This window comes from Papaver somniferum, unplaced genomic scaffold (assembly GCF_003573695.1).
Source record: "Papaver somniferum cultivar HN1 unplaced genomic scaffold, ASM357369v1 unplaced-scaffold_137, whole genome shotgun sequence".
In the NCBI taxonomy this organism is placed as follows: domain Eukaryota; kingdom Viridiplantae; phylum Streptophyta; class Magnoliopsida; order Ranunculales; family Papaveraceae; genus Papaver; species Papaver somniferum.
In genome coordinates, this window is record NW_020622934.1 from 22,497,927 (window position 1) to 22,523,956 (window position 26,030).

Sequence of the window (26,030 nt, forward strand, 5' to 3'; positions counted from 1 at the left end):
AATAAATACGGGATTTTCTTTCCTTTAATTCCTCTTCCGCGCTTCTGTTGATGTGGAACAAACTCCAAAAAAGTTTCTACAACATCCCAACTCCATCCAAACACATACAAATACGCTGAATCTCGTGAACAAATCTTCCCTGCACGTATTCCCCTTTTTCCATCTCGTGGATTTCCTAGCCAATTCAAGCCAATTATGGTCGAACCAAACACCCATACCATCTTTATTATGATATATCACATCTTTCCACAAAGTTTCAGCGATTGAATCGCACAAAATCACGTCCAAATGCAATCGAGAAAATCTGCCAGTGAAGAGCAAATATTTTCCCGCCAAAATATTTTTTTGAATTTGTGAAGAAGGTCACCCCTTATCCAGTGGTCTCCCCCTTATCCGTTGCTGGAGTCCGAATAACACATGTCCCTTAGGGTGCCTTTAGTAATTTTTATGGGTTCCTCCGGTGCATTTCTGGGGTGTCTTTAGTACTCTATCCTAGGGTGTAAAACACCACTTTTCGAGCCAATTTCGCCGCAAGAGCTTATTTTTCCAAAAACATCTACAAAAACATAAAATAACACAATAAGTATTTAATCAAGTCTAACAATACAGAACATTGAGAACAAAATAGACACATAAATGCGTCTATCAATACTCTGAAATCACGATATCATATATGATTCACTTTTCCAGTAAATTCTCCGTATGGAGTCTGAACTCTTTCCCTGAGATTTGTTAGGAAATTTATTAAAGGATTTGTTAGTCCGTCTTTTAATCCTAGATTCTATATACAGTAAAACCTCTGTTTCAGAATATTATTGGGACCATTAAAAGTTATTCTTATAGAGAGGTAATTTTTGCACTGATTAAGTTAAAATGGGATCAAATTTTTTTATTCGTATATCGACTTTATTCTTTTATATAGTATTCTTATATAGAAGTTTTATTGTATATACAATTTTAAGATTCTTAAGATAATGCCAAACAGTACATGGCCCTTAAGCCTTTAAAACAAGAAAATTCATGGAATTATAAATTTTTCCGTATTATGAATTCTGCAACCAAACTCACCCGAATTTTGGCACCATCAAATGGGATTGCTTGGAGGGTGTGCCAAATTACACCGCGTGTGCCATCTCCTAATTATGATGGATTTGTTTTATATGGATTTGGTACACTCTATAATAATCTTCCTCCCAATCACACTGTTTTGAAGATTATTCTTATAGAGAGGTTATTTTTATATAGAGGTAATTTTCGCACTGATTAAGTTAAAATGGGACCAATTTTTTTTTATTCATATATCGAGTTTATTCTTTTATATAGTATTCTTATATTGAGGTTTTACTGTATATACAATCTTAAGATTCTTAGGATAAAATTCTCATGGAATCTTAAGATTCTTAGGCCAAACGATACATGGCCTTTAAGCCTTGAAAACAAGAAAATTCGTGGAATTATAAATTTCTCAGTATTGTGAATTCTGCAACCAAACTCACCCGAATTCTGGCACTATCAAATGAGATTGCTAGGAGGGTGTACCAAATTACACCGGGTGTGCCATCCCCTAATTATGATGATTTTGTTTTATATGGATTTGGTACACCATGTAGCAATCTTCCTCCTAATCACACTATCCAACAAATATCCAATAAAAAAAATAGTAGGAACATAAAAACTGAAAGGTTTATGGATTTTTATTAAGGATTTTCTTTTTTTTTCTTTGTTTTTTATAGCATTGCACAGTGCTCCCTAGACTATTCATATATCCATTTATTTAGGATTTTTTGACGATTACAAGAGTTCGAATCTCGACTGGGAGGGAGCATGAGAACATCAGACCACTTAATTGTTTTCTATTTTTTTATTAAGGATTGAACCACGCCGTAATTAGCTTTTATGAAGCAAAATTGATGCATTTATCGAAGTTTATACCTCGATCTATCCCTTGCCTAAAGTTGTTTATTGAGGATATCCTGTTTTAATAAGTTTTCACAAAAGGATATGACAAAAGTTCTTCTAATTTGTTAAAAAATAAATATAAACAAATTTTTAACAAGAGCTACATGGAATTAGAGTTGATCAATAAACACTTGCATATACTATCAGTCTATTTCTGTAACTGTCTTCAAAATTTAAGTTCTATCCCCTTTATTAGTTTAAATTCCAGCCGTACGTAAATTGTAGCAGTCATCGATATTTTCCGGACCGTTACGACACGGGTCATATACTGGTAACAAACAAATAAAAAAGGAGTATCAAAAACAAATAACAAAGGAGTATTGGCCGCCAAGGTAAGATGGAAATGGAATGGTTTTGGCGTATTGAAAGGCGTAAAATATGAATACATAGTGGAAGATCTTTATAATAAGAGTGATTTACTGTTGCATATGATACTTAGGAATCAGCTTGTTGGAAGTTAATTACCGCTACTGAGAAAACCAAAGTAGGGCCTTTATCGATTCAAAAATGGAAACAACCAACTCAAAATCAGCTCAAGTTCAAAATGGATGCCCCTTTATCGATTCTTTGCAACAATACATTTGCGGAAGCAAGAGTAGGGCCTCCCCTTCAAACTGGCACTCCCAATGACAAAAAAAAAAAAACATCTTCAGGAGAAAAAAAGGTTTGGGGCGAGAGAGGCTCGAACTCTCGACCTCACGATCACTCAATATAGCTATGAGACCTACGCGCTAGCCAACTGCACCACCGCCCCAGTTGAGCATTTTTGGTTCTTCCTGCCTTCCTCTTATGATTTCTTGGAGAAGGTTGACATTGGGTTGTGGTCCGTGGATGCGGATGGGATGCATCATATGTTGGAATATGCCAACATTGCCAAGTACTAGAATTGCTATTTATAAATGAAACTAATGAAGCTGCTTTCGCTCACTTTGTCGGTGCTGTTAAAGATAGAGACTCATCTGCTGAAGACTCTCAACCAAAACAACTAGCATTCCGTGTATGAAGGAATGACCGAGTATTTTTGCGTTTAGATTAGTCTTACGGGTCTTTAGTTACAGTTAAAATAGCATTTGTAGCTCTTGAATAGGTTGATTAGTTGTAACAACCTTTGTACTCTCTGATATAAATAACAAGTAGACTCCACAGTTCTGAGTGTGGAAGTCTTTCACCAAAACTCAAATCCTAACTTGGTATCAGCCTTGATCCAAGCTACGCTTCCAAACCAATTAAAAAAAAATAGAATGTCGACAACAACTCAGTTAAGAAACATACAGATCCATCATCTGGTAACACTTAAGTTAACAGAAAACAACTACCCCCTGTGGAAAACGCAGTTTAAACCAATTCTGAAGGGACATGGACTAACTGGCTTCATTGATGGTTCAAAAACTATACCTCCTAACACACTACCAGATTCTGATGCTGAAAATCCAGAGTTCACTGCATATGAAGAACAAGACTCTCTTTTGGTTGGGTGGCTGCACTCAACTCTTACTCCAGAGTGTCTTGGGGTTGTACGTGATCTTAACACATCTAAGGAGGTATGGGATGCACTGGAGGCAGAATATGCTCCGAAGACAAAGTTTCACCAGATGAATCTCAAAAAACAGTTACAAAACTTAAGCAAAGGTAACAAATCTTTACGAGTCTTTTTAAATGAGGCTAAAGAACTATTTGCACAGCTTGCAGCATCCGGATATACAGTCAGTGATGATGAAAAGAAACAATCCATCAGCAATGGGTTGAACCAAGCATATGATTCGATTGTCTCCACCTTAGGCACAATGGAGAACCTGAGCATGGATCTGTTTTACTCCCATCTTCTAAACTTTGATATGCGTATCACACGTCAGCTTGAGGAAATACAACAACCAATTGCACATATTGCTTCTTCATCAACATCAGGAGGAAAAACTTACCAAAACAACAACCACAATCCAAGTCAACGACCTTTTCATTATCAACAAAATCAGTCTAAACCTCTCTTCAAGTCTCCTATGCAAAGCAACAACACTGCTGAGAAGTGTCAAATCTGCAAGAAGAAAGGACACCTTGGTGACAAATGCTGGTTCCGTTACAAACCAAGCACCAATATGCCGAAACCTCAAGCTGCATATATTGCTTTTCCTGAAGCTTCCTATGGCAATCAATGGGTCACTGATTCTGGTGCCACAAATCATCTCACAGCAGATATGAACAACTTAACAATCCCTCATGAATATACAGACACAGAACAAGTGTATGTGGGTAATGGTAATTCACTAAACATCACACATACTGGTAATGCATCTTTCACACATAACTCAAGGTTATTCTGTTTGAATAACATTTTTCATGTACCCAGTATAAAGACAAACCTGTTATCAGTTTCTCAATTCTGCAAAGATAATAGTGTTTTCTTTGAGTTTCACTCCTCTCATTTCTTTGTAAAGGACAAGACAACGGGAAAGCTGCTGCTGCGCGGACTGAATAGGAGTGGACTGTACATTCTTGATGGCCTTACACAAGTCAGCAGACAAGGGTCTTCTCAAGCTCATGTTGCATCTTCCATGCCAACATGGCATCAACGTCTGGGTCATCCAATGCTCCGTACCGTGTCTAGCATTTGCAATAGGTTTTCACTTCCAGTTTCGAATAAGATGTTTACTTTCTGCAACTCTTGTCATGTTAGTAAGAGCAGAAAACTTTCTTTTTCTCTAAGAACTACATCTTATGATAAACCACTATCTTTGGTTGTTTCTGATATCTGGGTCTCCCCTATACTATCCAGGTCTGGTTTTCGATATTACATGCTCATAATGGATGTTTATTCTCATTTCACTTGGGTGTTTCCTTTAGTACAACGTTCTGATGCTTTGTCTATTTTTATTAATTTTCGAAAACAAATTGAAAATCTTACAGATCATAGGATTAAGATTTTTCAGTCTGACAATGCCTTAAAGTATAAGAAGTTCACAAAGTATTTAAATGAATCTGGTATTCAACACCGATTATCTTGTCCTCATACATCACCACAAAATGGAATAGTAGAAAGACGTATTCGCCATGTCACTGAATCTGGCCTTGCCCTTTTATTTCAAGCACATGTGCCCTCTTCATTTTGGGCTGATGCGTTTGTCACTGCTTGTTACTTAATTAATCGTCTGCCTAAATCATCCTGTGAAGTTAAAACTCCTCTAGAACTCCTTTTTCATAAAGAACCAGATTACAAGTTTTTAAAGGTTTTTGGTTGTCTTGCTTATCCTTGCCTCAGATCTTATAACTCAAACAATCTAGAACCTAGATCACTCCCATGTGTCTTTATAGGATACAATAGTTCTCATAAGGGTTATGTCTGCTTACATATAGAGACTGGTAGGATTTACATCACTCTCCATGCAAGGTTTGAAGAACAGTCGTTTCCATTCAGTCCAAAGCAGCAGTGTGTACCATTGCAGAGTCCAGGTAATGTGCCTTCAGATACTTCATTTCTATATTCTCCTCATTTTACGCGTAGACATTATCTTCCTACGCAACAGCATGTGGTATCTAATAATGCAGACCAGCATCTGGGCATCTGTAATGATATGGCTAGTTTGGAACCTTCCATGGCATCTCCTACAACTTCTGCTTCACAACTGAATACTCAAAGTATCTCTGCTGCTGATTCTGTCACAAGTATGCTATTTCATGACAGCTCTGAAGTGACTCCTACAAATGCTGTATCCTCTACTCATCCTATGCAAACAAGGGCAAAATATGGTATTAACAAGCCTGTTCAAAAACTGTGTTTGTTTGCATCTAAACATCCCCTCAATGATTCAGATTTCATGGAACCTACATGTTACTCAGAAGCATGCAAACTTCCAGAATGGCGTGCAACTATGGATAATCAAATAAATGCCCTCATCAGAAATGGCACATATTCGATAGTTCCTTTTCAACCTGGCATGAATGTAGTTGGCTCAAAGTGGGTTTATCGAGTAAAACAAAACTCTGACGGCACTATTGATAAACGTAAGGCTCGACTGGTGGCAAAAGGTTTTAATCAACAGGAAGGAGTTGATTATGGAGAGACCTTTAGTCCTGTTATAAAACCATGTACTATACGACTGGTTCTTTCTATTGCTGTCATGAACAAGTGGCCGTTGAAGCAACTAGATGTTGAGAATGATTTCCTCCATGGTACTCTGGATGAGGAGGTCTATATGAAGCAACCGGCAGGGTATGTAGATGCTAATCGTCCAACTCATGTGTGTAAATTGCATAAGTCATTATATGGGTTAAAGCAGGCTCCACGTGCATGGTTTTCACGGCTCAGTAACTATCTAATGACACTTGGATTTAAGGGTTCAGTTGAAGACACATCCTTGTTTGTCTGTAGAACCAAACTTTCAGTTACTTATGTGTTGATTTATGTGGATGACATTATTGTCACAGGGTTGGACTCTTCACAGGTAGCTCAACTCATTCAAGAACTAGGTAGGGAGTTTGCAATAAAAGACATGGGGGACCTTCATTTCTTTCTGGGTGTCGAGTTTATAAGGCAAACTGGTGGTGTAATTCTCACTCAGCGCAAGTATATAACATATCTCCTCAAACGCACTAAACTGGATGGTGTAAAACCGGTGACGAATCCAATGTCTTCTATCTTAAAATTAAGGCAGACAGGCAGTGAAAGATTTGCAGACTGCACCTTATATCGAAGCGTTGTTGGTGCTCTTCAATACCTCCATCTCACGAGGCCTGACATTTCTGTTGCTGTTAATAAGGTATGCCAGTATATGCACAATCCTTGTGTTGAACATTGGGAACAAGTGAAACGTATTCTTCGATATCTGAAGCACACCGTAGATTATGGTCTTCATATTCGTCCTTCACAAGACTTTTCTTTGCATGGTTACTCGGATGCTGATTGGGCTGGTTGCCTAGATGACCGTAGATCCACTAGTGGTTATGGTATCTACTTTGGTGGTAATCTGATATCGTGGAGTGCCAGAAAACAAAAGACGGTCAGCAAATCCAGCACTGAGGCGGAATATCGGGGCATTGCCATTGCAACATCTGAAATTATCTGGATTGAGTCTTTGCTTCGTGAACTTGGAATTCCTATCTCGACTCCAGTGCTGTGGTGTGATAATTTGGGCGCAACATACCTTACAACTAATCCTGTTTTTCATGCTCGAACAAAGCATATCGAGATAGATTACCATTTTGTGAGGGAAAGGGTGGCTAACAAACGTTTGATAGTGCAGTTCATCAGTTCACGGATCAAATAGCTGACATTTTTACTAAGGGGCTACCTTCACCAAGATTTCAGCTTTTACGTGGCAAGTTGCACATTCGTAAACTTGAGTACAACTTGAGGGGGAGTGTTAAAGATAGAGACTCATCTGCTGAAGACTCTCAACCAAAACAGCTAGCATTCCGTGTATGAAGGAATGACCGAGTATTTTGCGTTTAGATTAGTCGTACGGGTCTTTAGTTACAGTTAAAATAGCATCTATAGCTCTTGAATAGGTTGATTAGTTGTAACAACCTTTGTACTCTCTGATATAAATAACAAGTAGACTCCACAGTTCTGAGTGTGGAAGTCTTTCACCAGAACTCAAATCCTAACTGGTGCCATCCATCATTTTTCGATAGCATCTGGTCATGAGACCATAATTGAACATGAAGATGGAAACAGATACATTGAGAGACTAGATATTCAGTAGCAGAAGACACATGGATATATGCAGTGCAAATACCCTGAACATTGATAACAATCAACTGGACCGATTTCCTTGTTCATTTTCAATCCTCATAGAATCTAGGTAAGACTTCCCATCAAGTTTCCGTGCAAAGAAGTTCTTAAAGTACGTCTCCACTGACTCTCTTCGGAACAATGCTGGTTCTTGTGGTGGATTTACCAAACTATGTGTAGGGCCTATCTCTGCATCTAAATTGGCCGAGTGGAATGCAACAACCGAAAGCCTCTCTTTTGTTGAATTTACAACTGCCCTGTGCTCGATACTGCGGTAAACACCATTGCTCATAATCTGCCCAACCAATGGGTATGAGAAATGAAACACATTATGCTTGCAAACCAAATTTCTAGTCAAATGTATTGATGCAAATAAAAGGTCTAATAATCCGAAAAATAAAAGTATTCCATCATGTCACCGATGTTGACTACAAAAGCATTATGGATGAGTTTACTGGAAGCCATTTTCCATCTTTACGAATCTGAAGGCCTTCTGTTTCATTAAGTTGAAGTACAATCGTCAAAGCATCCCCATCCGAGTGTGGTGGAAACCTAGGACCTGCTCAGCTTTAGGACAAGTGGGATAATATTCATTCGCATCGCTTGATAACATTCACTGAATAACTCTCTCATCTCATCAGAATCCATCTTTAGAGCTTTAGCCATTTGTTCTAATATATTTATGGTCAATTCTAAGCTAGAGCTACCTTCCAAAGCCTCCCTGCAACCAAAAAAGCACAAAAAAATAGAACTAAGGTTGGAATGGAAAATTACAAAGATCAAACTGTGAATACCTTAAAGGTAATGGGATTCCTGCGAATATATGAGGCTTTCTTAATATAGTTGGTAACGTAGTTATACCAAACATGTCAGACCAATCAAGTTTCTGCTCATCTGAAACAACAAAGAGCTGCCCAAATCCCTCAAAATCCCCTGGTTTCTGCCATAGCTTCTTTTCTCCTCTAGTGGGAGTTCGAAGAGGTTATGTATTTCCAACTTTATTTTCTCAATTGTTGAGGGACTAACTCCATGATCTACCACCTGTGCAGAAAACAACAACATCGAACAAAATTAACAGCTTGGGAAGATGAGTATTTCTTTACTTGGCAGTTTTACAATGTGTGAATCTCTATATGCCAGGTCAACGGTGTTTTCATGATACCATGGAAGTCATATTCTAGTAAAGTAAATACATGAACCTGCCTAGTGCTAACAGTATTACCTGAAAAAATCCCCAGTCTTTGCAGGCAGAGTGAAGTTTCTAATTCATTATCAGCCAATATTGACTCTCCAGAGAGAAGGCTCTCAATGTTGATGACAGGTATCGAATGAGCAGCGGAGTCACTGTGGTCAATATCATGATCAAGACTAATACTATTGCAACTTGTGCGGATATATCGGTCTGGGATTTCAGTGATCTCTCTTTTAGCCAGCTCTTGAACAGAAGGAACAATTAGTGAACTTCCAAAGCTGCACATTTTGTGATTGATTCACGTGCAGAGGTGCGTTTCTAACTCAGTTGCTGTGATCCTTAAGAAGGGTGGCTCACCTCACACTTGAGGATGAGATTCAATCAAGTTTTGTTTTCATGGTTGTCTTAATGCTTATTTTACCTATTAGTGTGTTGCATACGTCCATTTTTCCTTAAAATAACTGGTCATTGTTTCCATCGAGTATAATACTCATCTTGAATTTACATTGCTAAAGCCGGTGATACATCGTTTTCATACTTTACTTCTCCAATGCTGTAAATTGGGATTGAAAAGTAAAAAGCAGCAAATCCACACCAGGAATGAGCTTATCCTGCACTACTACATTCGTGCGGGCCGTACATGAGCAATGAGAAGTGAGTTTAATAAAATTCTTGCTGGAAAGCATAAAAGGTAGAAGAGATCAATCCTTGACATTTCTCTCCAATGTTCAGGCTCAAGGTTAGATTTAATGAAGTAAGCCAAAAAATGGAAAAAGCAACAAAAATAGATTTACTGGAAAGTAAAACGCACAAGCAATTGACTGGACGACAGTATGTGGTATTTTAACATGGAATATATGGAAGGCAAATTCCAAAAGACGTAGTTAACATCATTGAGGGTGAACTCAAGGTCTACTCAGCGGCATTCATCAATTTAATTTCTGTACAAACAAATTATCTTAACTAAATAAGGAACGATGCTAATACAAATTTAATTGTCTTGAAAACTTGCTTTTTCATTCTTTTAGGCATTAGAAAAGAAAACTGTTCTTTTTTTGATCGGCCATTAAAAAGAAAACCGCAATATTCCACCTATATAACAGGTACGGAGAGGGAGTATATAAAAAGCTCTGGAGAAGTAAGAAATATGTGTCATACATCTCAAATTAAAATTACTAATGCAGTCAACCTCTTGGAAATATTCAAACCTTTTCACTGCGACTGGGTTTGTCAGCAGGATGTCAAAACTTGTTAATTAAAGAACCCAGGTTTTGCTCTTTTAACCTCAAACATAACCAAACTGTAACAGACATAGAAGAAATCCCCTAATTCTGGATCTGGATACAAATCTTTTTTCTTTACGAAACTTAGTTATGGTTGAGTATCAGAACTGGCTTTCTAGGCCGCGTATCGATCAGTTAGCGCAGAATTTCTGCTCAGAGCCCAGTGCAAACTTCATCATATACTCAACCCAACTAACTAAGTTTGAATCGAACCTATCCAAATCAGAACAGACACAACCAGACATGGAGTCAAATCAACGAAAATGTAATTTGTTTTATTAGGATCCTCAGAAAAATGTTTTTTTCTTTCAATATCTCTTCTTATAAGATGTGTACCTATGCCTTGGAAAAAACTCTACAACAAAACCTATCTTTAGACCCGGATTATAAACAATTTTCCAGAACTGTTTATTTCTTTTCTTCATCACCAACCCCTATAAACCATCCAAACAATCCTGCTAGACTGTTCGTGAAACATGAAAGGAACCCATGGTTAAATAATCCAGACCTTGCTAATTCTGAGGAGGAGGAAATTGACCTCCCCCACCCCCAAGACTAACAGGGGCAGGCATGAGTCCCTTCCCTATCTCACTTAAGATAAACCGTGGTTGGATGTCATTTTCCTCTTAATCAAAAAATATCCAAAATCCATTCATCAATCAAATGAAAAGAGATGCACAAAATAGGCTACAAAACTCAATAAAAATGCATTCATCACAAATATGAGATGGAGTTGGTAGACAAACATCCCAAATGGTTGTCTTGCTGCTACCAATTGATAAAACTAACCCGTAATAACGACTGCAAAGGAATTCAGGCTCGATTAACCCAATGAATGCAAATATTTGATCAAGCAACAAATTTAGTACTCTAACATTCAGTTATGTATGCTTATCTATGCCTTTTGTTTTATTTACTTATACTATGCTGCATGTTTTCTACTGCGATTGGGCTTATCTGCATGCCAGTGCAAATCTACCCCTTGAAGGATGGTATCAAGCATTCCAATGCAGGATGTTTTGTTAATTAAAGAACCCAGGTTTTGCTCCTTCAAAAAATAACCTCAAACATAACAAAACAGTAACTCAGACCTAATTCTGGATCTGGATACAACTTTGTTTTGACTCATCAAGGTACAAATATTTTCTCTTCGAAAATTAAAACTATTGTGGTCAAGTATCAGAACTGGCTTTCTAGGCCGCATATCGATCGTTAGCAGAACTTCTGCTCAGAGTCCAGTGCAAACTTCATCATATACTCAACCCAACTAACTAATCTTAAATTTAAATCAAACCTAGTCAAATTAGAACAGAGACAACACAACCACAAAGATATTAAACAAGTCAAATCAACATAAAAAAGTCTACAACAAACCAGTCTTAAAAGCTATCTTAAACTCACATTATAACAAATCTTTTCCAAAACTGTTGCAACCGTATCAACCATCCAAACAATCCTGCCCTATTTCTCCAAACAATCCTGTTGCAATATTTCTCCGGGGGGCCGGGTTTTTGGACGGTTTGGATAGAGCTCATTTCCTATCTCACGACCCAAAAACCAGCCAGCCCAACTTAATCCTAAGAAGTTCAGCCACTCCCCTATCGTCGAATTCCCTTCTCCAAGCAATAATCCAGCAATCCTGCTAGACTAACCTTGAGTGGACTTCAGTTTGTCCGTGAAACATGGAAGGAACCCATAGTTAAAAAATCCAGACCTTGCCAATTCTTGGAGAGGAAATTGACCCTACCCCAAGACTAGCAGGGGCCGGATGTTACAACGTGAGTCCCTCCCCTATCTCACTTAAGACAAACCGTGGTTGTTGGGATATCATTTTCCTAATAAGAAAATATCCACAATCCTATCCATCCATCAAATGAAAAGAGAGACACACATAGACTTCAAAACTTAATAAAATGCATTCATCACAAATATGAGATAGACAAACATCCCAAATGGTTGGCTTGCTGCTACCAAATGAAGGCAAATATTTCACTGGGTTAATTGAGTCTGAATTCTTTTAGGTTAACAATAGGTTCATATCAAGTGTAATTTTGACTCGATCACTGTGGGAAGATAAAATCAATCTGATATCTTAGAAAAGAGGAGAATAGATGTTCGAAAGGATACCTAATACCTTTGAACCATAGATTTAAATACATGATTGCTACTGGGAAGACCAATTTGCACTACTATGAAAAAGATGGCACCTAATCCATATTCTAATTCTCCTCTTAATCATGAAATCAAAAAGATTAAATCTTATGGTACCCCAATACTAATAGAGCCCTCCCTCTAAAATCACTGCCAATTAGGAATCACACACAAAGAAAACAACAAAAATCTGAGAAGTGTAAGAAAATCAAGGTTTTTTTTCCTAATCACTGATCAAGATTGGATCTCAAATTTAAGTTAGAGAGAGCAGAGATGCAAGCTTTTATAATCACATTGCTTTTTATGGACTTCTCAGATGGGATGAAAACTGTTTAGCACTTCTCATTTAGGCCCATGATTTAGGTGAAGCAAAACCAGTACAATTCCCATGCATGACTTGCTAGCGAACAACAAAAACACAAAGAGCTAAACAACTCTCAACTAGAGCTTGATTTTGTGCAAAATGGATGTTAACATGAATATCTGAAACAATAATGCATACGGGCACGGCTAACATCACTAAGAAAGAACAAGCGCAGGCGAAAGCAAATTTTGCATTAAAAAAAAAGTGGCAGTCTAGGTTTGAGCTATGCTAGACAGCTACTCTTCTCAAAGTCTGCAATTGAATATTAGTAATTGCATTCATTGCCAAAAAAAATAATATAAAAAAATAACAGGATTGATAAATGGGGAAATCAGTAATGGCTAGGGGACACCAATTCATATAAAATAAAATAATGCTGACAACTGAATTGGTATCCCCTTCATGAATTAAACAGTATGTGTTGACACAAGAACAAGCAGCCAAAACTTGAATTAGTAGCGAGTACGAGTGCCTAATAAATATCTGGGTATGTGTGCACTTGCATGACTTCAATTGCTTTAAAAAAAGGCTGATTCTGTCCTTGAGAGCATCATACAACAACGTTTACTAGACTATTCCAGGAAATGTAAAGTCGGTCAAGTAGTTTAGTGTGGAGAAAAGTCTAGATGCAAACTGTTCGAACTATCTAGAGAAGTAAGTGGTCGGTTATGTAAAGCCTATATATATAGGCGAGTCCATTACTCATTGTAAGCAGGCAAGAATCGATTAATAAAAGACAAAGTTCAAAAGTTACAAAGTCTTGCTTCACCACACTCACTACTAGAATGCTAGGAGCTCTCTACGAGCAACGCTCGTATATCTCCCCAAATGTCATTCAAAGTTATAACTTATAAGGATTTCCAACACAACTTGCTGTATTGCTCCAGTGGGGCTCATGTAGCTGGTGCAGGCCCGGCACCCCGAAACTGGCCAAATATATATGGGCTACCAAGTTCTTGGCATGATGCCACCAGTGGGTGGGCCAAATGTTCTCGTCAATATCGCCATCACTTTGGATCATTCCTTTTGGTACTATTTGCCCGTAAAGCAGATGCTGGGCATCTCAGATATTCCGTCTTTGTCCTACTGAGTCTGAAACCCTTTGATTCTAGAGCTTGCCTCCACCTCTTTCTTTATCCTCTACCTCTTTCTTTGATTATCCAATTAGCGCAATATCGTATGCAAAAAAAAAAAAAGGAATCTCATCTTGTATGTCCCTCGTTACTTGATCCATTACTAGCGCAAAGAAATAAGGGCTCAGGGATGATCTCTGGTGTAGCCCTATCTTGATCGGAAAGTCGTCTGAAACGCCGTCGCACGTCCGGACACCAATGAGAGCTCCCTCGTACATATCCTTTATTAGTGTTATGTACTTCGAGGATACCTTCTTTTGTTCGATTACCCACCACATCACTTCGAGGATACCCTTGATTAGTCGTCCGAAGTCGGGATTCAATCCTCCCGTAAAAATTTGAATTAGTATAGTCGTATAGTTGGATTCCGTAGATTGGTCTGGCAGTTGACTCTAAATATTGTGCATGGTATTTACAGAGGCTTAAAATGGATTGAGAGTCAAATTTTGGGGAAACATGCATGCTAACTAAAAACCTGTGTCACATTCTTAATTTTCTTTATATAACATGAAAACTCTTCAACGCTCAATTTGAATGAGGTAGTCTAATAAAGAATATAGGGACTCTTCGAGTAGAGTACTGACTGTTGAGAGCTCAGCAGACTCTGCATCTCCCAGTAGCTTAACCTATTTCTTGTTTCTACAAATGCATCCTTCATCAACTGGAGTGTTTCCCCATCTGCATTTTCAAAATAGCGATGAACACACTGAGCCAAACGAATTCGCATTAGATAAAAATTTGTTTGCTATGATGTGTAACGAAATGGTTGGATGATACATTTTTGTCTCACTATATTTCTCACTATATTAACCAAATTCGCATTAGGTCAATGAGAGCTTTTAATAAGGAAATATAGCAATCAATATTTCTCACTATATTAATCTAAGGATACAATGTAATTTGCAGTGTTCAGTTCTGTTATCTTAGGGAGATGATATATGAAAAGCAAGGTAGTAAAAAAGATTGAGCAGGAACATCAGCTATTAAGATAATTCATTATTGCAAAATGAATTATTTTTTATTGCACTACCAGGACTGATTAGATTTTACCGAGTAAATTAAAATCAATGGACAACTACGGCCAAATAGTTTCTCATCTAAGGAGCATTTCGCAGCTTATGGAGAGATGCATAAGCAATGATAGTTTTACGAATTTTTCTCATGGCAGGCAATTGCCTCCTACCAAACTTTATAACTATCCCGAAAAGCTTGTTTCATTTCAAAGACCAAACAGCAAGAAGAAGAAAAGATGGAAGAAGATAAATGAAATGCAAGTCATCTTTTTAATCAGATAGTCAGCTAATAAGTTGAATGTGGAGTACTTAATAACGTTCAAACTGGATTATGAGGTCAGATAATGTCTACTATAAATGCAATACACAACCGAAGTACAATACTCTTGGTGGTCATCAACTCATTACTCAATCGCTAGCTATGATGAATTTATACGGATTATAGCTACTAAAGGAGCAAGCAGCGATCGATGGATGCATTTTTGTGCATAATATAACCGGATGAGTATAAATTATTTTGGGGACATCAATCTCCTTAATCCTGTCCACTTCTACCAAATCACATTGCCCACTGACAAACCTATTTCTCATATTATGGTGGAGCTAACACAGCTGTAATTAATGCAGTGTAGGATAACAAGTATAGTGGTGTAGGTTAAGAGTTTTAAACTTGTGGCGGCAGGCCTGTTTTAGCCCCTGCAAAGGTCCGAAGCTTAACCTCAGCTTAGCTTATACTTGACTTGCCATATTCGTAGCCAACCTTTAGAATGAAGTTAGGAAACGACTGAATTGAGAAAGAACTGAAAAAAGAAATCAAGCAACAAAAAACTATAGATAAGATCACTTTTACTTGGATACAAAAAAAAAAAAAAAGGAAATTAAGTGTACGTGGTGGATAGGATCAGATTGTAAGAGGGGAATACTCATGAAGCTCCTACAATGGAGTTGCTAACTCTGAGCCTTAGTGGATAAAGTTTTGCGGACTAAGCATGCTTAATATGGTACTGGTTATCCAGATCATTAAAACAATTTCCAAATCAAGAACTGATCATCAAACTTATAGAAATTGTAAGTGGATAGCATCATCCAATAATCCGAATCATCAATGTAACTACAAACTTATCCACAATTTTTTGTAAGCTATATATACTCGTCCATAACTCATTCACCAAACTACAACTGCTTATCTTTGCTTCTTACAATCTTTTATCTCTGCTTACCAGTTTACTCATATTAGTTTGTTAAATTGTTTGATTTCATCTGTTTTTTTAATCATGGACATGGATAAAGTGGAGGATTTTGCAAGTCATAATGATCGATTACCACCTTCCAAACTAATAACAATTCTATGTATTGATGGTGGAGGCGTCCGAGGAATTATTCCAAGCACCATTCTAGGATTTCTTGAAGCTAAACTACAGGTATATATAATAATAATTTTTCTAAGTAATGCATGCATTGATTTTACTGTATGTTCACAATCTCTCTTTTTGTTTTTGTATCTCATCAGTTATAGCTAATATTGAATTATGTTGTGCAAAACTAACTATAGGAATTGGATGGTCCGGATTCAAGAATTGCGGATTATTTTGATATCATCAGTGGGACAAGTACTGGTGGACTTGTCACAGCTATGCTAACTGCACCAAATGCACAAAACCGCCCACTATTTGCAGCTAAAGAAATCCCTCAGTTCTATCTCGACCACTGCTCAAGGATCTTCCCACAATCGAATCGGTATATTATATACTTTTGTTGATTTTTTTGATTGCTTGATTAAGTATTATCGCATTATTGTTGATTGTACTATGTTTTTAATATGTTTTTTTTGCATATGTAGTGGGATTTTTGACAATGCCAAAAAGTGGATTCATGACATGGTTGGAGGACCAAAATACGATGGTGAATATCTTCATGGACTTTTGAAAGAATTACTTGGAGAAACCCGATTGCATCAAACGTTGACTACGGTTGCTATTCCAACTTATGATTTGAAACGAAAACACAGCTGTATTTTCACAACTGAAAAAGCAAAAACCTCTCTAATAGAGGATCCCTTACTCTCAGACGTCTGTATTGGTACTTCTGCTGCACCAACTTACCTTCCTCCTCACCGGTTCCAATTAAAAGCCAAAGTCCATGAAACAGAAGAAGTACGAGAGTTTAACCTCATCGATGGTGGGGTAGTTGCCAACTGCCCGGTAAGATCATATTACTTCCGTTCTATAAATCTAAATATAGAAGCTGTGGTGACTGAGATTCTAATCAATAAAATTCTCTATGCATGCAGATAATGCTTCCATATGGATTGATTCCCGGAGTCTGCAAGGGAAATCCAAATTTCTTCACCCAGGGAAAGGGAAAAGTTGTGATACTATCATTAGGGACGGGATCATCAACAATATTAGAGGCAGAAAAAAAGGAAATAACAGCGGACATTGCAGCTAAATGGGGAGTTGCGGACTGGTTACGCTACACAAATGGACTCAGCGATTTGTTCTCTCCAGCAGAGTCTGACATATCATATTACGACAACGCATCTATCATAGCTCTCTCTCAACTCTGGCTCGGTGCTAATCAAATTGATTTCTTCAGAATTCAACATAACTTCACCAAGAGTGAAAGTAGTTCATTATCTTCAATGGACATAGCTACAAAAGAAAATCTTGAGAGTCTTGTCAGATTAGGCCAGGATTTGTTAAAGAAACCTGTTACACAAGTGAGTGTGGAGACAGGTCAACTTGAACCAGTTGTGCATAATGGTCAACAAAATCTCCAGCAAGAAACGAATGAAGAAGCACTCGCGAGGTTTGCCAAACTATTGTCAAGTGAAAGGAAGGATCGGCTTGGAAGAAACTACAGTAACGTCTCGAATACAGAAAGTGCCATGGATGCTAGTTTATTATCGAGTTGTCTCTAGTGTTCGTAGTGTTATTGTAATACTCAAATTTGTGCACATTATCTGTCCATAATATCTTTTGTTTTCCTTGTCGCATTATTCACGAATCTCATTGTTTCTCATTGTTAGATAACAGTGATAGATACCAAGAATGCAACATGCCTATCTGAACAAAAATATATTGCGCCCCTTCGTTCATCTGACATTACCGTGTACCATTACCATAAAAAGATTTCCTTCCAAAATATATTGGTTCTCAAAACTCAATTAGAACATCAGGTATGATGGAATTAGCTTTGGGTTTGGAGAATAGTGGGAACTGTTTTATATGGGTATTAAGACCACCAAGAGAATTCCACATAAAATCTGAATTCGGAGAAGGATTTGTTGAGAGAATGAAGGAATCTCAAAAAGGGTTGTTAGTGAAAAAATGGGCACCCCAGTTGGAGAAACTCTTAGTCCTTGTGGATGGAATTCAGTGTTAGAGAGTCTGAACCTATAATTGGATGGTCCTTAGCTGCAGAACAATGTTGTATTTCAAAGACGATCGATGGAGGAGGAAATGGGTGTTTGTATGGAACTGGATCGAGGAAGGCAAGAATATAATAATTCAAAAAGTAATGGATAGTAGTAAAAGAGGAAGGCAATGTTCAGGAAAATTATACTTTAGAACACGATTTCATGACCTTTCTGACAACAGCAGGCTATCCGGGAGTTTACCTTTCTAATATAGGGTACTGCAGTTGTCTTTATGTTCTAAATCCTCGCTGGTAACAATCTCTCTGCAATGGTGGTTTGGAGTATGCATAAGCAAGTCTGAAGAGGTAGAAAGAAGGTCTTATTCCTACAAGAAAATTGATTTGTTGCAGCAGCCAACGAGTGTGGCGTAAGCCTTCATTTGGTGCTGCAATAGGTTTTTAGCAGCACCAAAACTTTTTTGCCACAGCTGCGGCAACAGGCCCTGTAGCAAGAAGTATATAGCCGCACCACGTTCTCTTGTTGCGGCAAAATGTATATTTTGCAGCACCAACTCTGCTGTGGCAAAAAGTAATTATAATTCATAATTAATTTAGTTAATTATTTATTTCAAAATTTTGTTGCCACACCATATTCTCTTTTTGCCTCAGCAGTGTCTGTGCTGCCTAAAATTGTTTTGGCCGCACCTTTTTGTGATGCAAAATGGGATACTTTGGTGCTGCCTAAAATTGTTTTGGCCGCACCTTCTTGTGAGGCGAAATGGGATACTTTAGTGCTGCCAAAATTTGTTTTGGCAACACCCTCGTGGGCTGCAAAATGGGATTAAGTGGCTGTTGCAAAAACTTAATAAACCAAATATATTTTTGGACATTAATATCTAAAATTAATTTTAATTTTAATTAATAACAGTAGTTTCAAAATAATTTGATTTCTAACATTAAAATTTTATAAGTCACATTGGCTTCAAAAAAACCAAAAAAAGAAGACAAGGAAAGACGAAGAAGGTCCGAAAGCAAACATCACTATGTTCTTGAACCTAATACTCCATCAAAATACTCGATTCTTCCAGCCAATCCGGGCCATATAGATATCCGATCTCCAACTGTAGCTAATCTATACGAGTGTTCAATGCAATCTAGAGCTGCAACCATGTTCTCCTGCTGCACAAATCAAAAAAAAAAAAACAGATCATCACAATAAGCTTATGTTCTCTTTCTCAATAAGCTTAAATAAGCTTGGAATGCAACAAGATAGCAGGCAATAAGACCCATATATATATACAGCTTAAATACACATCATGTATAAAACCACAGTCATCCTTCAGCAAATTTTCCCTCCCTAGCATGCAATTCAGTTCATCATATTCAAGTCCGACAACAACACTTTACAAAGAAATCAAATTCAATTATCAGCATTCTTTACCCAAATCATATTCAAGGTTATAATCACTTCAGTTAATGACACTAACTTATATCCTCTGTTATAACTTATAGCCACATCTTAAACTGTTCAGAAATCTATCCATTTCATGATAGCGTCTTTTCCCTTGATAATGTCAAGCTATAAAACCTGGAATTATATGCATTTACACAAATGCCACAGTGTTACTCTAATGACGACGAGTTTAGGAAATTAGCTAATTAAGTTTCTATATTCCACACCATGTCAGGGTCCTGATATGAGTCCTAAGAAAAATTCTTTTGGTATCTAGTTTGTATTCTTGTAAAATATAATAAAAGTTAACCAACCAAATTAAATTTATGCATTTAAGTACAATAGTACTTACAGCTGGATGTTGCAGCCCTATAGAAAGGATCTGAAATTGCAGCCCTATAGAGTGGATCTGATGTTGCACCCCTATAGAGTGGATGTTGAGGTATGAATACTTGCTCTTGAGGTCTGAAAAACTGTTCTGGTCTGAACACAAGGGAGGCTACATTATCCATCATTCTCTTCTCAAACTCCTTAAATCTTCTATCATTTTCCTTGGTCAATTCTCCAATGATTCTCTCTGTCTCTTTGTCTTTTTCAAAAATTATGTCCTTCAAGTCAACCACTTGTTGCTCCAACTCTCCTATTCTAGAAGAATAGCCAGAACTAGCGCACGACGTGGTACCATCTTCTACAACTCTTGCACGTTTACGATGTCTTGTAGCTGCGGGTACTACTTCCTTATAGATATAATCAGGGATAGATTGTTTCACATCATTCTCATCGAAGCCATTCTCATCTAAGCCAGCTCGTTCTCTCATCTGTACCTGCAAGATATTACCAATCAAAATAAGTAATGGTAGATATTACCAATGAAAATATGTGCAAAAAGATCATAACAGGTTTAAGTAAATATTGAATCACGACTTACTATGAAGTCTTCAGAAACTGGGTTCTTAGCCTTTTTGGACTTCTTACTTGTATGATATTTGATGAAGATGTCACCTTCAGTTGGCGGAACCCCACCATTTTTCTCGGTCTATCACAGTTCCATAGTACACAAGAACACCAATTAATTCTATTTGTAAACTCAATAAGACATAGTTCATATATGGATATGTTTTTCACTTAATAAAATATACCATTTCGGCTATGCTTCTTGCGATACTCTTTTTACCCCCTATGTGTTTAACAACTTGTTGACTTCGTTTAATAGTGTTACGCTCAGACAATACCTTATATATTATACAAAAAGATCAAAATCAGCTAAACATAAATGTGAAAATAAATTAAACAAGTAAATATACAGGACTAAGAGGATTCACCCATACCTGTTGTCCTTCATCTTCGGACCAAAATGTCACCAGATCCTCCAATTCCTTTTCAGTTAACATTTCAGGCTTATGTCTAATATGATCTTCATGTTTTTTGTACTGTGCAAAGCCAGCTGCTTTCCATTTTGCCTTTCTGTTCCTGAATACACCAGAGCAGATACTTTGCAAGGTAGGTTTCTTACGGATTTCATCCAACTCGAATAAATCCTGAAACATTTAACATAAGAAATTTGTCACATATGAAACTTAGATTAATTTTTCTTTTTCGTAAATGCGCATAACAGTTAACATAATATTAAAAATTTACCTTAAGTTCTCCCCATAACCATTCCTTATCTTCCCTTCGTTGTTCGTCCCAATGCAGTCTCCAGTCGAATCGCCGAGAGGTTGTAAGCAAGACTCCAATGCATTTGGAATATTTTGATCCGTTGCTAGACTTTCTCCATCTGAATTGGGCTGTCCCGAAACATCATCATCCTTTGAAAGAAACCTTGATACTGGGAATGAATCTCGTAATAAACCATGCATACCATGCCCCTGTAGGATTTGGAACCTCATCATGAATAACATTCACTTCTGCCTCCCCATGTTTCTTCCAACATGTGTAAGTTCGCTTTATTCCCAACTGCAATATGTGCTTTCTCACCATTTGTCTAGACCTTGGGATACCATTGTTGCAGGAGATACACGGGCAGTAGATATTCTCACCCAAATCAGCAGTACGATGAGCCCAAGCAAATGTCAAAACTCATCGCAACCACGAATGTAGTCACAATGACCCCTAGCTTTTTGCATCCAACTCTTATCTATTTATGCTAGATTATGAGAACATGGCAATGAAACTTAAAATAAACAGAACACTAAATATCAGAGACTAAGACTAGGTTTGAGAAGACCCTAGAAGCTAAGTTTCTGAATTTCAGATGTTTCATAATAAATAATACTATACATTTAATATATCTCACAGTTCTGTTTACAAACAAATACAAATACCTAATTGCAAAAGGCACCAGGCTAACATCTTACTGAAAATAAATAGAAGCCTTTCGTATTACTCAATAAAACTAGCAAAGTTATTAAATTAACATAAAACAATAAAGGAAAGAGAAGTGACTAGCTAGAAATTTTATCCAACTAGAAATCAGAACCTTACACCAAATCACTAAATTAAGATGAATCAGTGTTCTAGAGTGAGAGGAGAACGATAAACATAGAGAAAAGAATATTCGAGAGAATTTCTAAGATTACCTGGAAGCAATTAGGGCTAGGAAAAAGAGATGCTAATGGGGAAGAAGAGGAACAGTTTTCTCCCGGCAATGGAACTTCTCCCGTTTTGTTGCTTGCTCCAGTTCAACTCAAACTAATTGGCCACTTTTGTTTCTAATACCTGCGCAGTTGTTGTAAGAAATCAGATCCTTATCTGATCAAATATTGGGAAATTACTACACCAGCTACTAGAAAAAGTGTGACTAGTGGAGTACATTCCTTCACACAGGTTAGACGTACGTACACCCTACATATTCAACTCTTTCAGATCAACAGGGAAAGTCAGCTGATTCCCGATATAAAAAAAAGGGACAACAAGATAATGTCAATCAATGCCCAACTGATTTTCTATCAATACGGTGCTTTGCATTATCTGGGCAGCTCTCTGCCTTTTTAGTGAACTTTCAATACATGAAAGAGCCAACTCTCAATGCTAAATTCAGTATGCACAGAAGATGGGAACAACAATGGCACATCGTGAATCTACAAAATTCACTACCGCACCACCATAGAATTGAGAATCCACTAATCGACTACAAAGTCTAACTTGATCCAAAAAAAAACTGAGAATTCCTAGAAGTATTAACATGAAGAGGTCTTGAAAAAAAATCAGTAGCTAATGTTGAAACAGAAAATAAAATCACAAGAACTTATTGCCGGTGACAGAAATTTCCATTTTATGTATGCTACAGCATAAAAATTGGAACACTCCTGGAAATGAAAACACTTACTTCCATTTTACTCTCTAATGGTGGACAGAATACAAATTAAAAGTCAAAGTTATCAAAATGATAACTAACACACTTCATCATGCACCACCATGATCAGATTCGAACTAAACACAATCAAAATGACCCAAAACAAATACACAGAATTAAATTAAACCAATTAATCTCACAACTCAAATAAACCCTACTTGTTCTATTACATCACATGTTAATAAACAATCACACTAAACTCAGAACAAAGATCCACATCGTTGGTGAAAAAATCAACAATGAACTCAAAATAATACATCTATCCAAATCATGAAATCCAAGAATAAGCATATAAACTCTATTACACTTCACATTTTGAAACTAATTCCACACCAAGAAGTAGCAAAAATTGAATAACATAAAAAAAAAAGAAAAAAAATCAACCAATCTGAAGATTAGTAGCTACTACAAATGGAGTCTAATTGAAGAAATAACATCACGCTTACCTTCAAAAGGCTTCGATCTATAGAGGAAACGAGTTTTTGCTCCACGGATTAAAACAATTTTTTTTAGGGTTTTTGTTGTAATTGAAACAGTGAGAAGAAGAAAGCTTAGATTTCCCCCGAATTTCTGAAACACAAATTTCTAGGGTTTCAGCTGGATTTCGATTCCATTTTTAAGAAGAAGAAAGGTTAGAAAATTAGAATTCTTCTCTTCCTGAATTGAGAAGAATGCTTCTGCTTCTGAAAGAGAAAGAGAGAGGCAAGGCGATAAAACTTAAAGTTTTCTCGTCAAATGAATAATATATTACACGTGTAATTTTAGTCCATTTTGCGGGTTCCCTCTTTATACCTATAGCAGCACCCATATGGCTAAATGAATAATAAATTAAAATATCTCATTTTTATTTGTCAATAATTATAGTTTTAGCAGCACCTATGTGGCTATAAGGGTTTTCTTAATTATAATAAAAAATGATTTATACCTATTGTCGCATCGATGTGGCGAAAACTCGATCTGTAGCCGCACCAGTTGATCAGGTGTCGCAAGAAAGTCATATTATGCGTCACCATTTCCCTGCTGCGGCAAAACATAACCCCTTTATGCCTCACCAACTAGGTACTGACGCGAGAAACTACTTAAAGCGACATGTATTAATAAGGTGTGGCAATATAGTGTCGCGATATCTCAGCTTTCTTGTAGTCAGTTGCAGGCACTGCGAAAGGAATAACTTGCTTTGTAGGGGTATTCAACTGTGATGGGATTTTAGAAAGCTTCATCTTGTTATTAGTTGCCAGTAATCTGAATCGAATTATCCCTGTGGTTTTATCCTAGTGCCGATGATATAAGTCCGTGCCGGTCATTTGATTAAGCTAACGGCTATAGCTTATATTGGTGCATGAATTTTTTTTCTTTCTTTCACGATGATGGTCCTTAAGTGCATCCTATCCCTAGTATGGTGTCACCATTTTCTATCCATCAGCATCATCTTTATGCTATAGCTTATCAACAATCTCTGGGTGTATTGCTCTAGCGAAGCCTAGTGGTGGGATCTCAATGCCTTAGCTGGTGCTGGCCCAGCACCCCAAAACTAGCCAAATATATACGGGCTACCAAGTTCTTGGCATGAATGATGCCACCAGTGGGTGGGCCAGATGATTTGCAGAAATTTTACAGTTTTTTGGTTAAATAGGCCCTGGATTTGAATTCTTGGGTATAAAAGACGAGCAAAATATGAGTATTATTCTACTATCCTAAAACCTAGAAATACTGTTTAAATATGCTAAGATGGACATATCACCCAATTATTACAACTTTTTTAGGACAGATGATTAGAAAATCCTTTCTTCTTGTTTATTCTCAATATCCCCGAACCTCTATTGATAAGACTGCTATTGAGTTTTCTCCTCCACCATCTTCGGTTAAACATAAATTGATCAAGATCGTGTCTCAACATGATTTTTACAATATTTTTTTATCCACGGAGTTTTGTTTTCTAGGTCTCTCTCCCAATCTAGAATTGAATCTTCAATCAACAGATTTCAGGTTTGTCTTCTAAACCTGGTTTTCAATTTCTTGCAATGGGTTTGTTTTTACTCTGGACTTTACCCTGTTTAGGATTTCTCTATCTAATCTGTTAAGGGCGTTTTCATATTAAAATCATTAGATCTATTTGTTCGGTGGTGAACTTAGATGGCTGAGATTGAATCTCATGAAGGAGGGTAGCCGTTGATTATGGTTACCTTGTGTTGGCGCCTGATAATGGCGCGGTGGCGCTTTGGTATACGCCAGTGGCAATGTGGCATGGCTGGCATGGCTCGTGCATGCCAGTGGAACGGTGCAAGTGGCGCCTGACGTAGCCCTGGCCACTAGATTTAGGCAGCTGGTCGCCTGAAACTTGCCACAAGTTTGACAGTTCAGTGGCGAACTTGGATGGCTGAGATTGGATCTCATAAGGAAGGATAGCCATTAATTATGGCCGCATATTGTTGTATAGCGAAGTGGCGCCATTGGCATAGTGGCGCCTGGTGGAGTCATGGCATAACGACATGCTAGTGGCATGTCAGTGGCGCGGCTGTGGCATGCGGCATGCCAGTGGCGTGGCCGTGGAATAGCGGCATTGCCAGTGGCGTGGCTTTGGCATACGTCATGTCAGTGGCGTGGCTGGCGTTGTAGCATGACCAAAGCCAAGGTTTGGCGCCGGGGCCAAGGTTAGGGTTTGGCCACATGGCCAATGCTAGGGTTTGGTAGCATGGCCGATGCTAGGGTTTGACGCCGTGGTGTTGAACCCACATGTGGCGTGGCAACATTGGCCTTGTTGCCACATCAATCCCAACGCTCTAGGAAACGTTGTTTGGCTTTGGTTGGGTAGTAACTTTGCCCAAATTAGGGTTTGGCATATCGAAGCCCTAATTAGTGCGTGTGGCATGCGGCCGCAACATGGCGATACTTTTGTGCAAATGGCGCCATAGTTATGCCAAAGGAATTATGGCAAGGGCATAGTGTGGAAACGGCCACAAGAGTAGGGATTGACGTGGGTGGACGCGTTCTGTTGGTGTTGGCTTGGCGCGGACTGTTGGACGACTGTGGAGCAGAAAGGTGGCG

General features: G+C 37.8%; 2 protein-coding genes, 2 non-coding genes and 1 pseudogene across 6 annotated transcripts; 1 reads left to right on the forward strand and 4 right to left on the reverse strand.

The window, feature by feature from the left end:
- Window positions 1-7,706: 7,706 nt before the first annotated feature.
- On the reverse strand, window positions 7,707-9,162 carry LOC113334693 (annotated as a pseudogene).
- A 1,095-nt stretch (window positions 9,163-10,257) lies between these two features.
- On the reverse strand, window positions 10,258-10,342 carry LOC113335100. Its single transcript, XR_003353162.1, has one exon. It is a non-coding gene; the product is annotated as a small nucleolar RNA snoR118 (small nucleolar RNA).
- A 993-nt stretch (window positions 10,343-11,335) lies between these two features.
- LOC113335047 lies at window positions 11,336-11,417 on the reverse strand. Its single transcript, XR_003353146.1, has one exon. It is a non-coding gene; the product is annotated as a small nucleolar RNA snoR118 (small nucleolar RNA).
- A 4,677-nt stretch (window positions 11,418-16,094) lies between these two features.
- LOC113334694 (patatin-like protein 2) lies at window positions 16,095-17,740 on the forward strand. Its single transcript, XM_026580887.1, has 4 exons — window positions 16,095-16,241; window positions 16,373-16,557; window positions 16,661-17,021; window positions 17,111-17,740. The coding sequence occupies exons 1-4, from the start codon at window positions 16,095-16,097 to the stop codon at window positions 17,738-17,740; spliced, it is 1,323 nt and encodes a 440-aa protein (XP_026436672.1).
- A 1,339-nt stretch (window positions 17,741-19,079) lies between these two features.
- Window positions 19,080-23,725, reverse strand: LOC113334902. 3 transcript variants are annotated; one of them, XM_026581126.1, is made up of 9 exons: window positions 23,432-23,725; window positions 22,210-22,348; window positions 21,492-21,767; window positions 21,269-21,417; window positions 20,959-21,168; window positions 20,770-20,862; window positions 20,559-20,666; window positions 19,983-20,454; window positions 19,080-19,356 (listed from the first exon to the last, which is right to left on the reverse strand). In XM_026581126.1, exons 3-9 carry the CDS (start codon window positions 21,529-21,531, stop codon window positions 19,322-19,324), a joined length of 1,107 nt encoding a protein of 368 aa, XP_026436911.1. In that variant the 5' UTR covers window positions 21,532-21,767; window positions 22,210-22,348; window positions 23,432-23,725; the 3' UTR covers window positions 19,080-19,321. The 3 variants fall into 3 exon arrangements, with proteins under 3 accessions (XP_026436911.1, XP_026436912.1, XP_026436913.1); XM_026581127.1 differs by having other exon boundaries at window positions 21,492-21,776; XM_026581128.1 differs by having other exon boundaries at window positions 21,269-21,498.
- Between the last annotated feature and the right edge of the window lie 2,305 nt (window positions 23,726-26,030).

What these genes read in the sequence shown, in the direction of transcription:
- LOC113334694 (XM_026580887.1), top strand. Translation starts at nt 16,095, where the DNA reads ATGGACATGGATAAAGTGGAGGATTTTGCAAGTCATAATGATCGATTA. An exon ending in TTCTTGAAGCTAAACTACAG is followed by an intron (nt 16,242 to 16,372) that starts GTATATATAATA and finishes AACTAACTATAG; the next exon opens with GAATTGGATGGTCCGGATTC. An exon ending in ATCTTCCCACAATCGAATCG is followed by an intron (nt 16,558 to 16,660) that starts GTATATTATATA and finishes TTGCATATGTAG; the next exon opens with TGGGATTTTTGACAATGCCA.
- LOC113334902 (XM_026581126.1), bottom strand. Translation starts at nt 21,531, where the DNA reads ATGTTATTCATGATGAGGTTCCAAATCCTACAGGGGCATG. An exon ending in CAAGAAGCATAGCCGAAATG is followed by an intron (nt 20,667 to 20,769) that starts GTATATTTTATT and finishes GAACTGTGATAG; the next exon opens with ACCGAGAAAAATGGTGGGGT. An exon ending in CAGTTTCTGAAGACTTCATA is followed by an intron (nt 20,455 to 20,558) that starts GTAAGTCGTGAT and finishes AATATCTTGCAG; the next exon opens with GTACAGATGAGAGAACGAGC.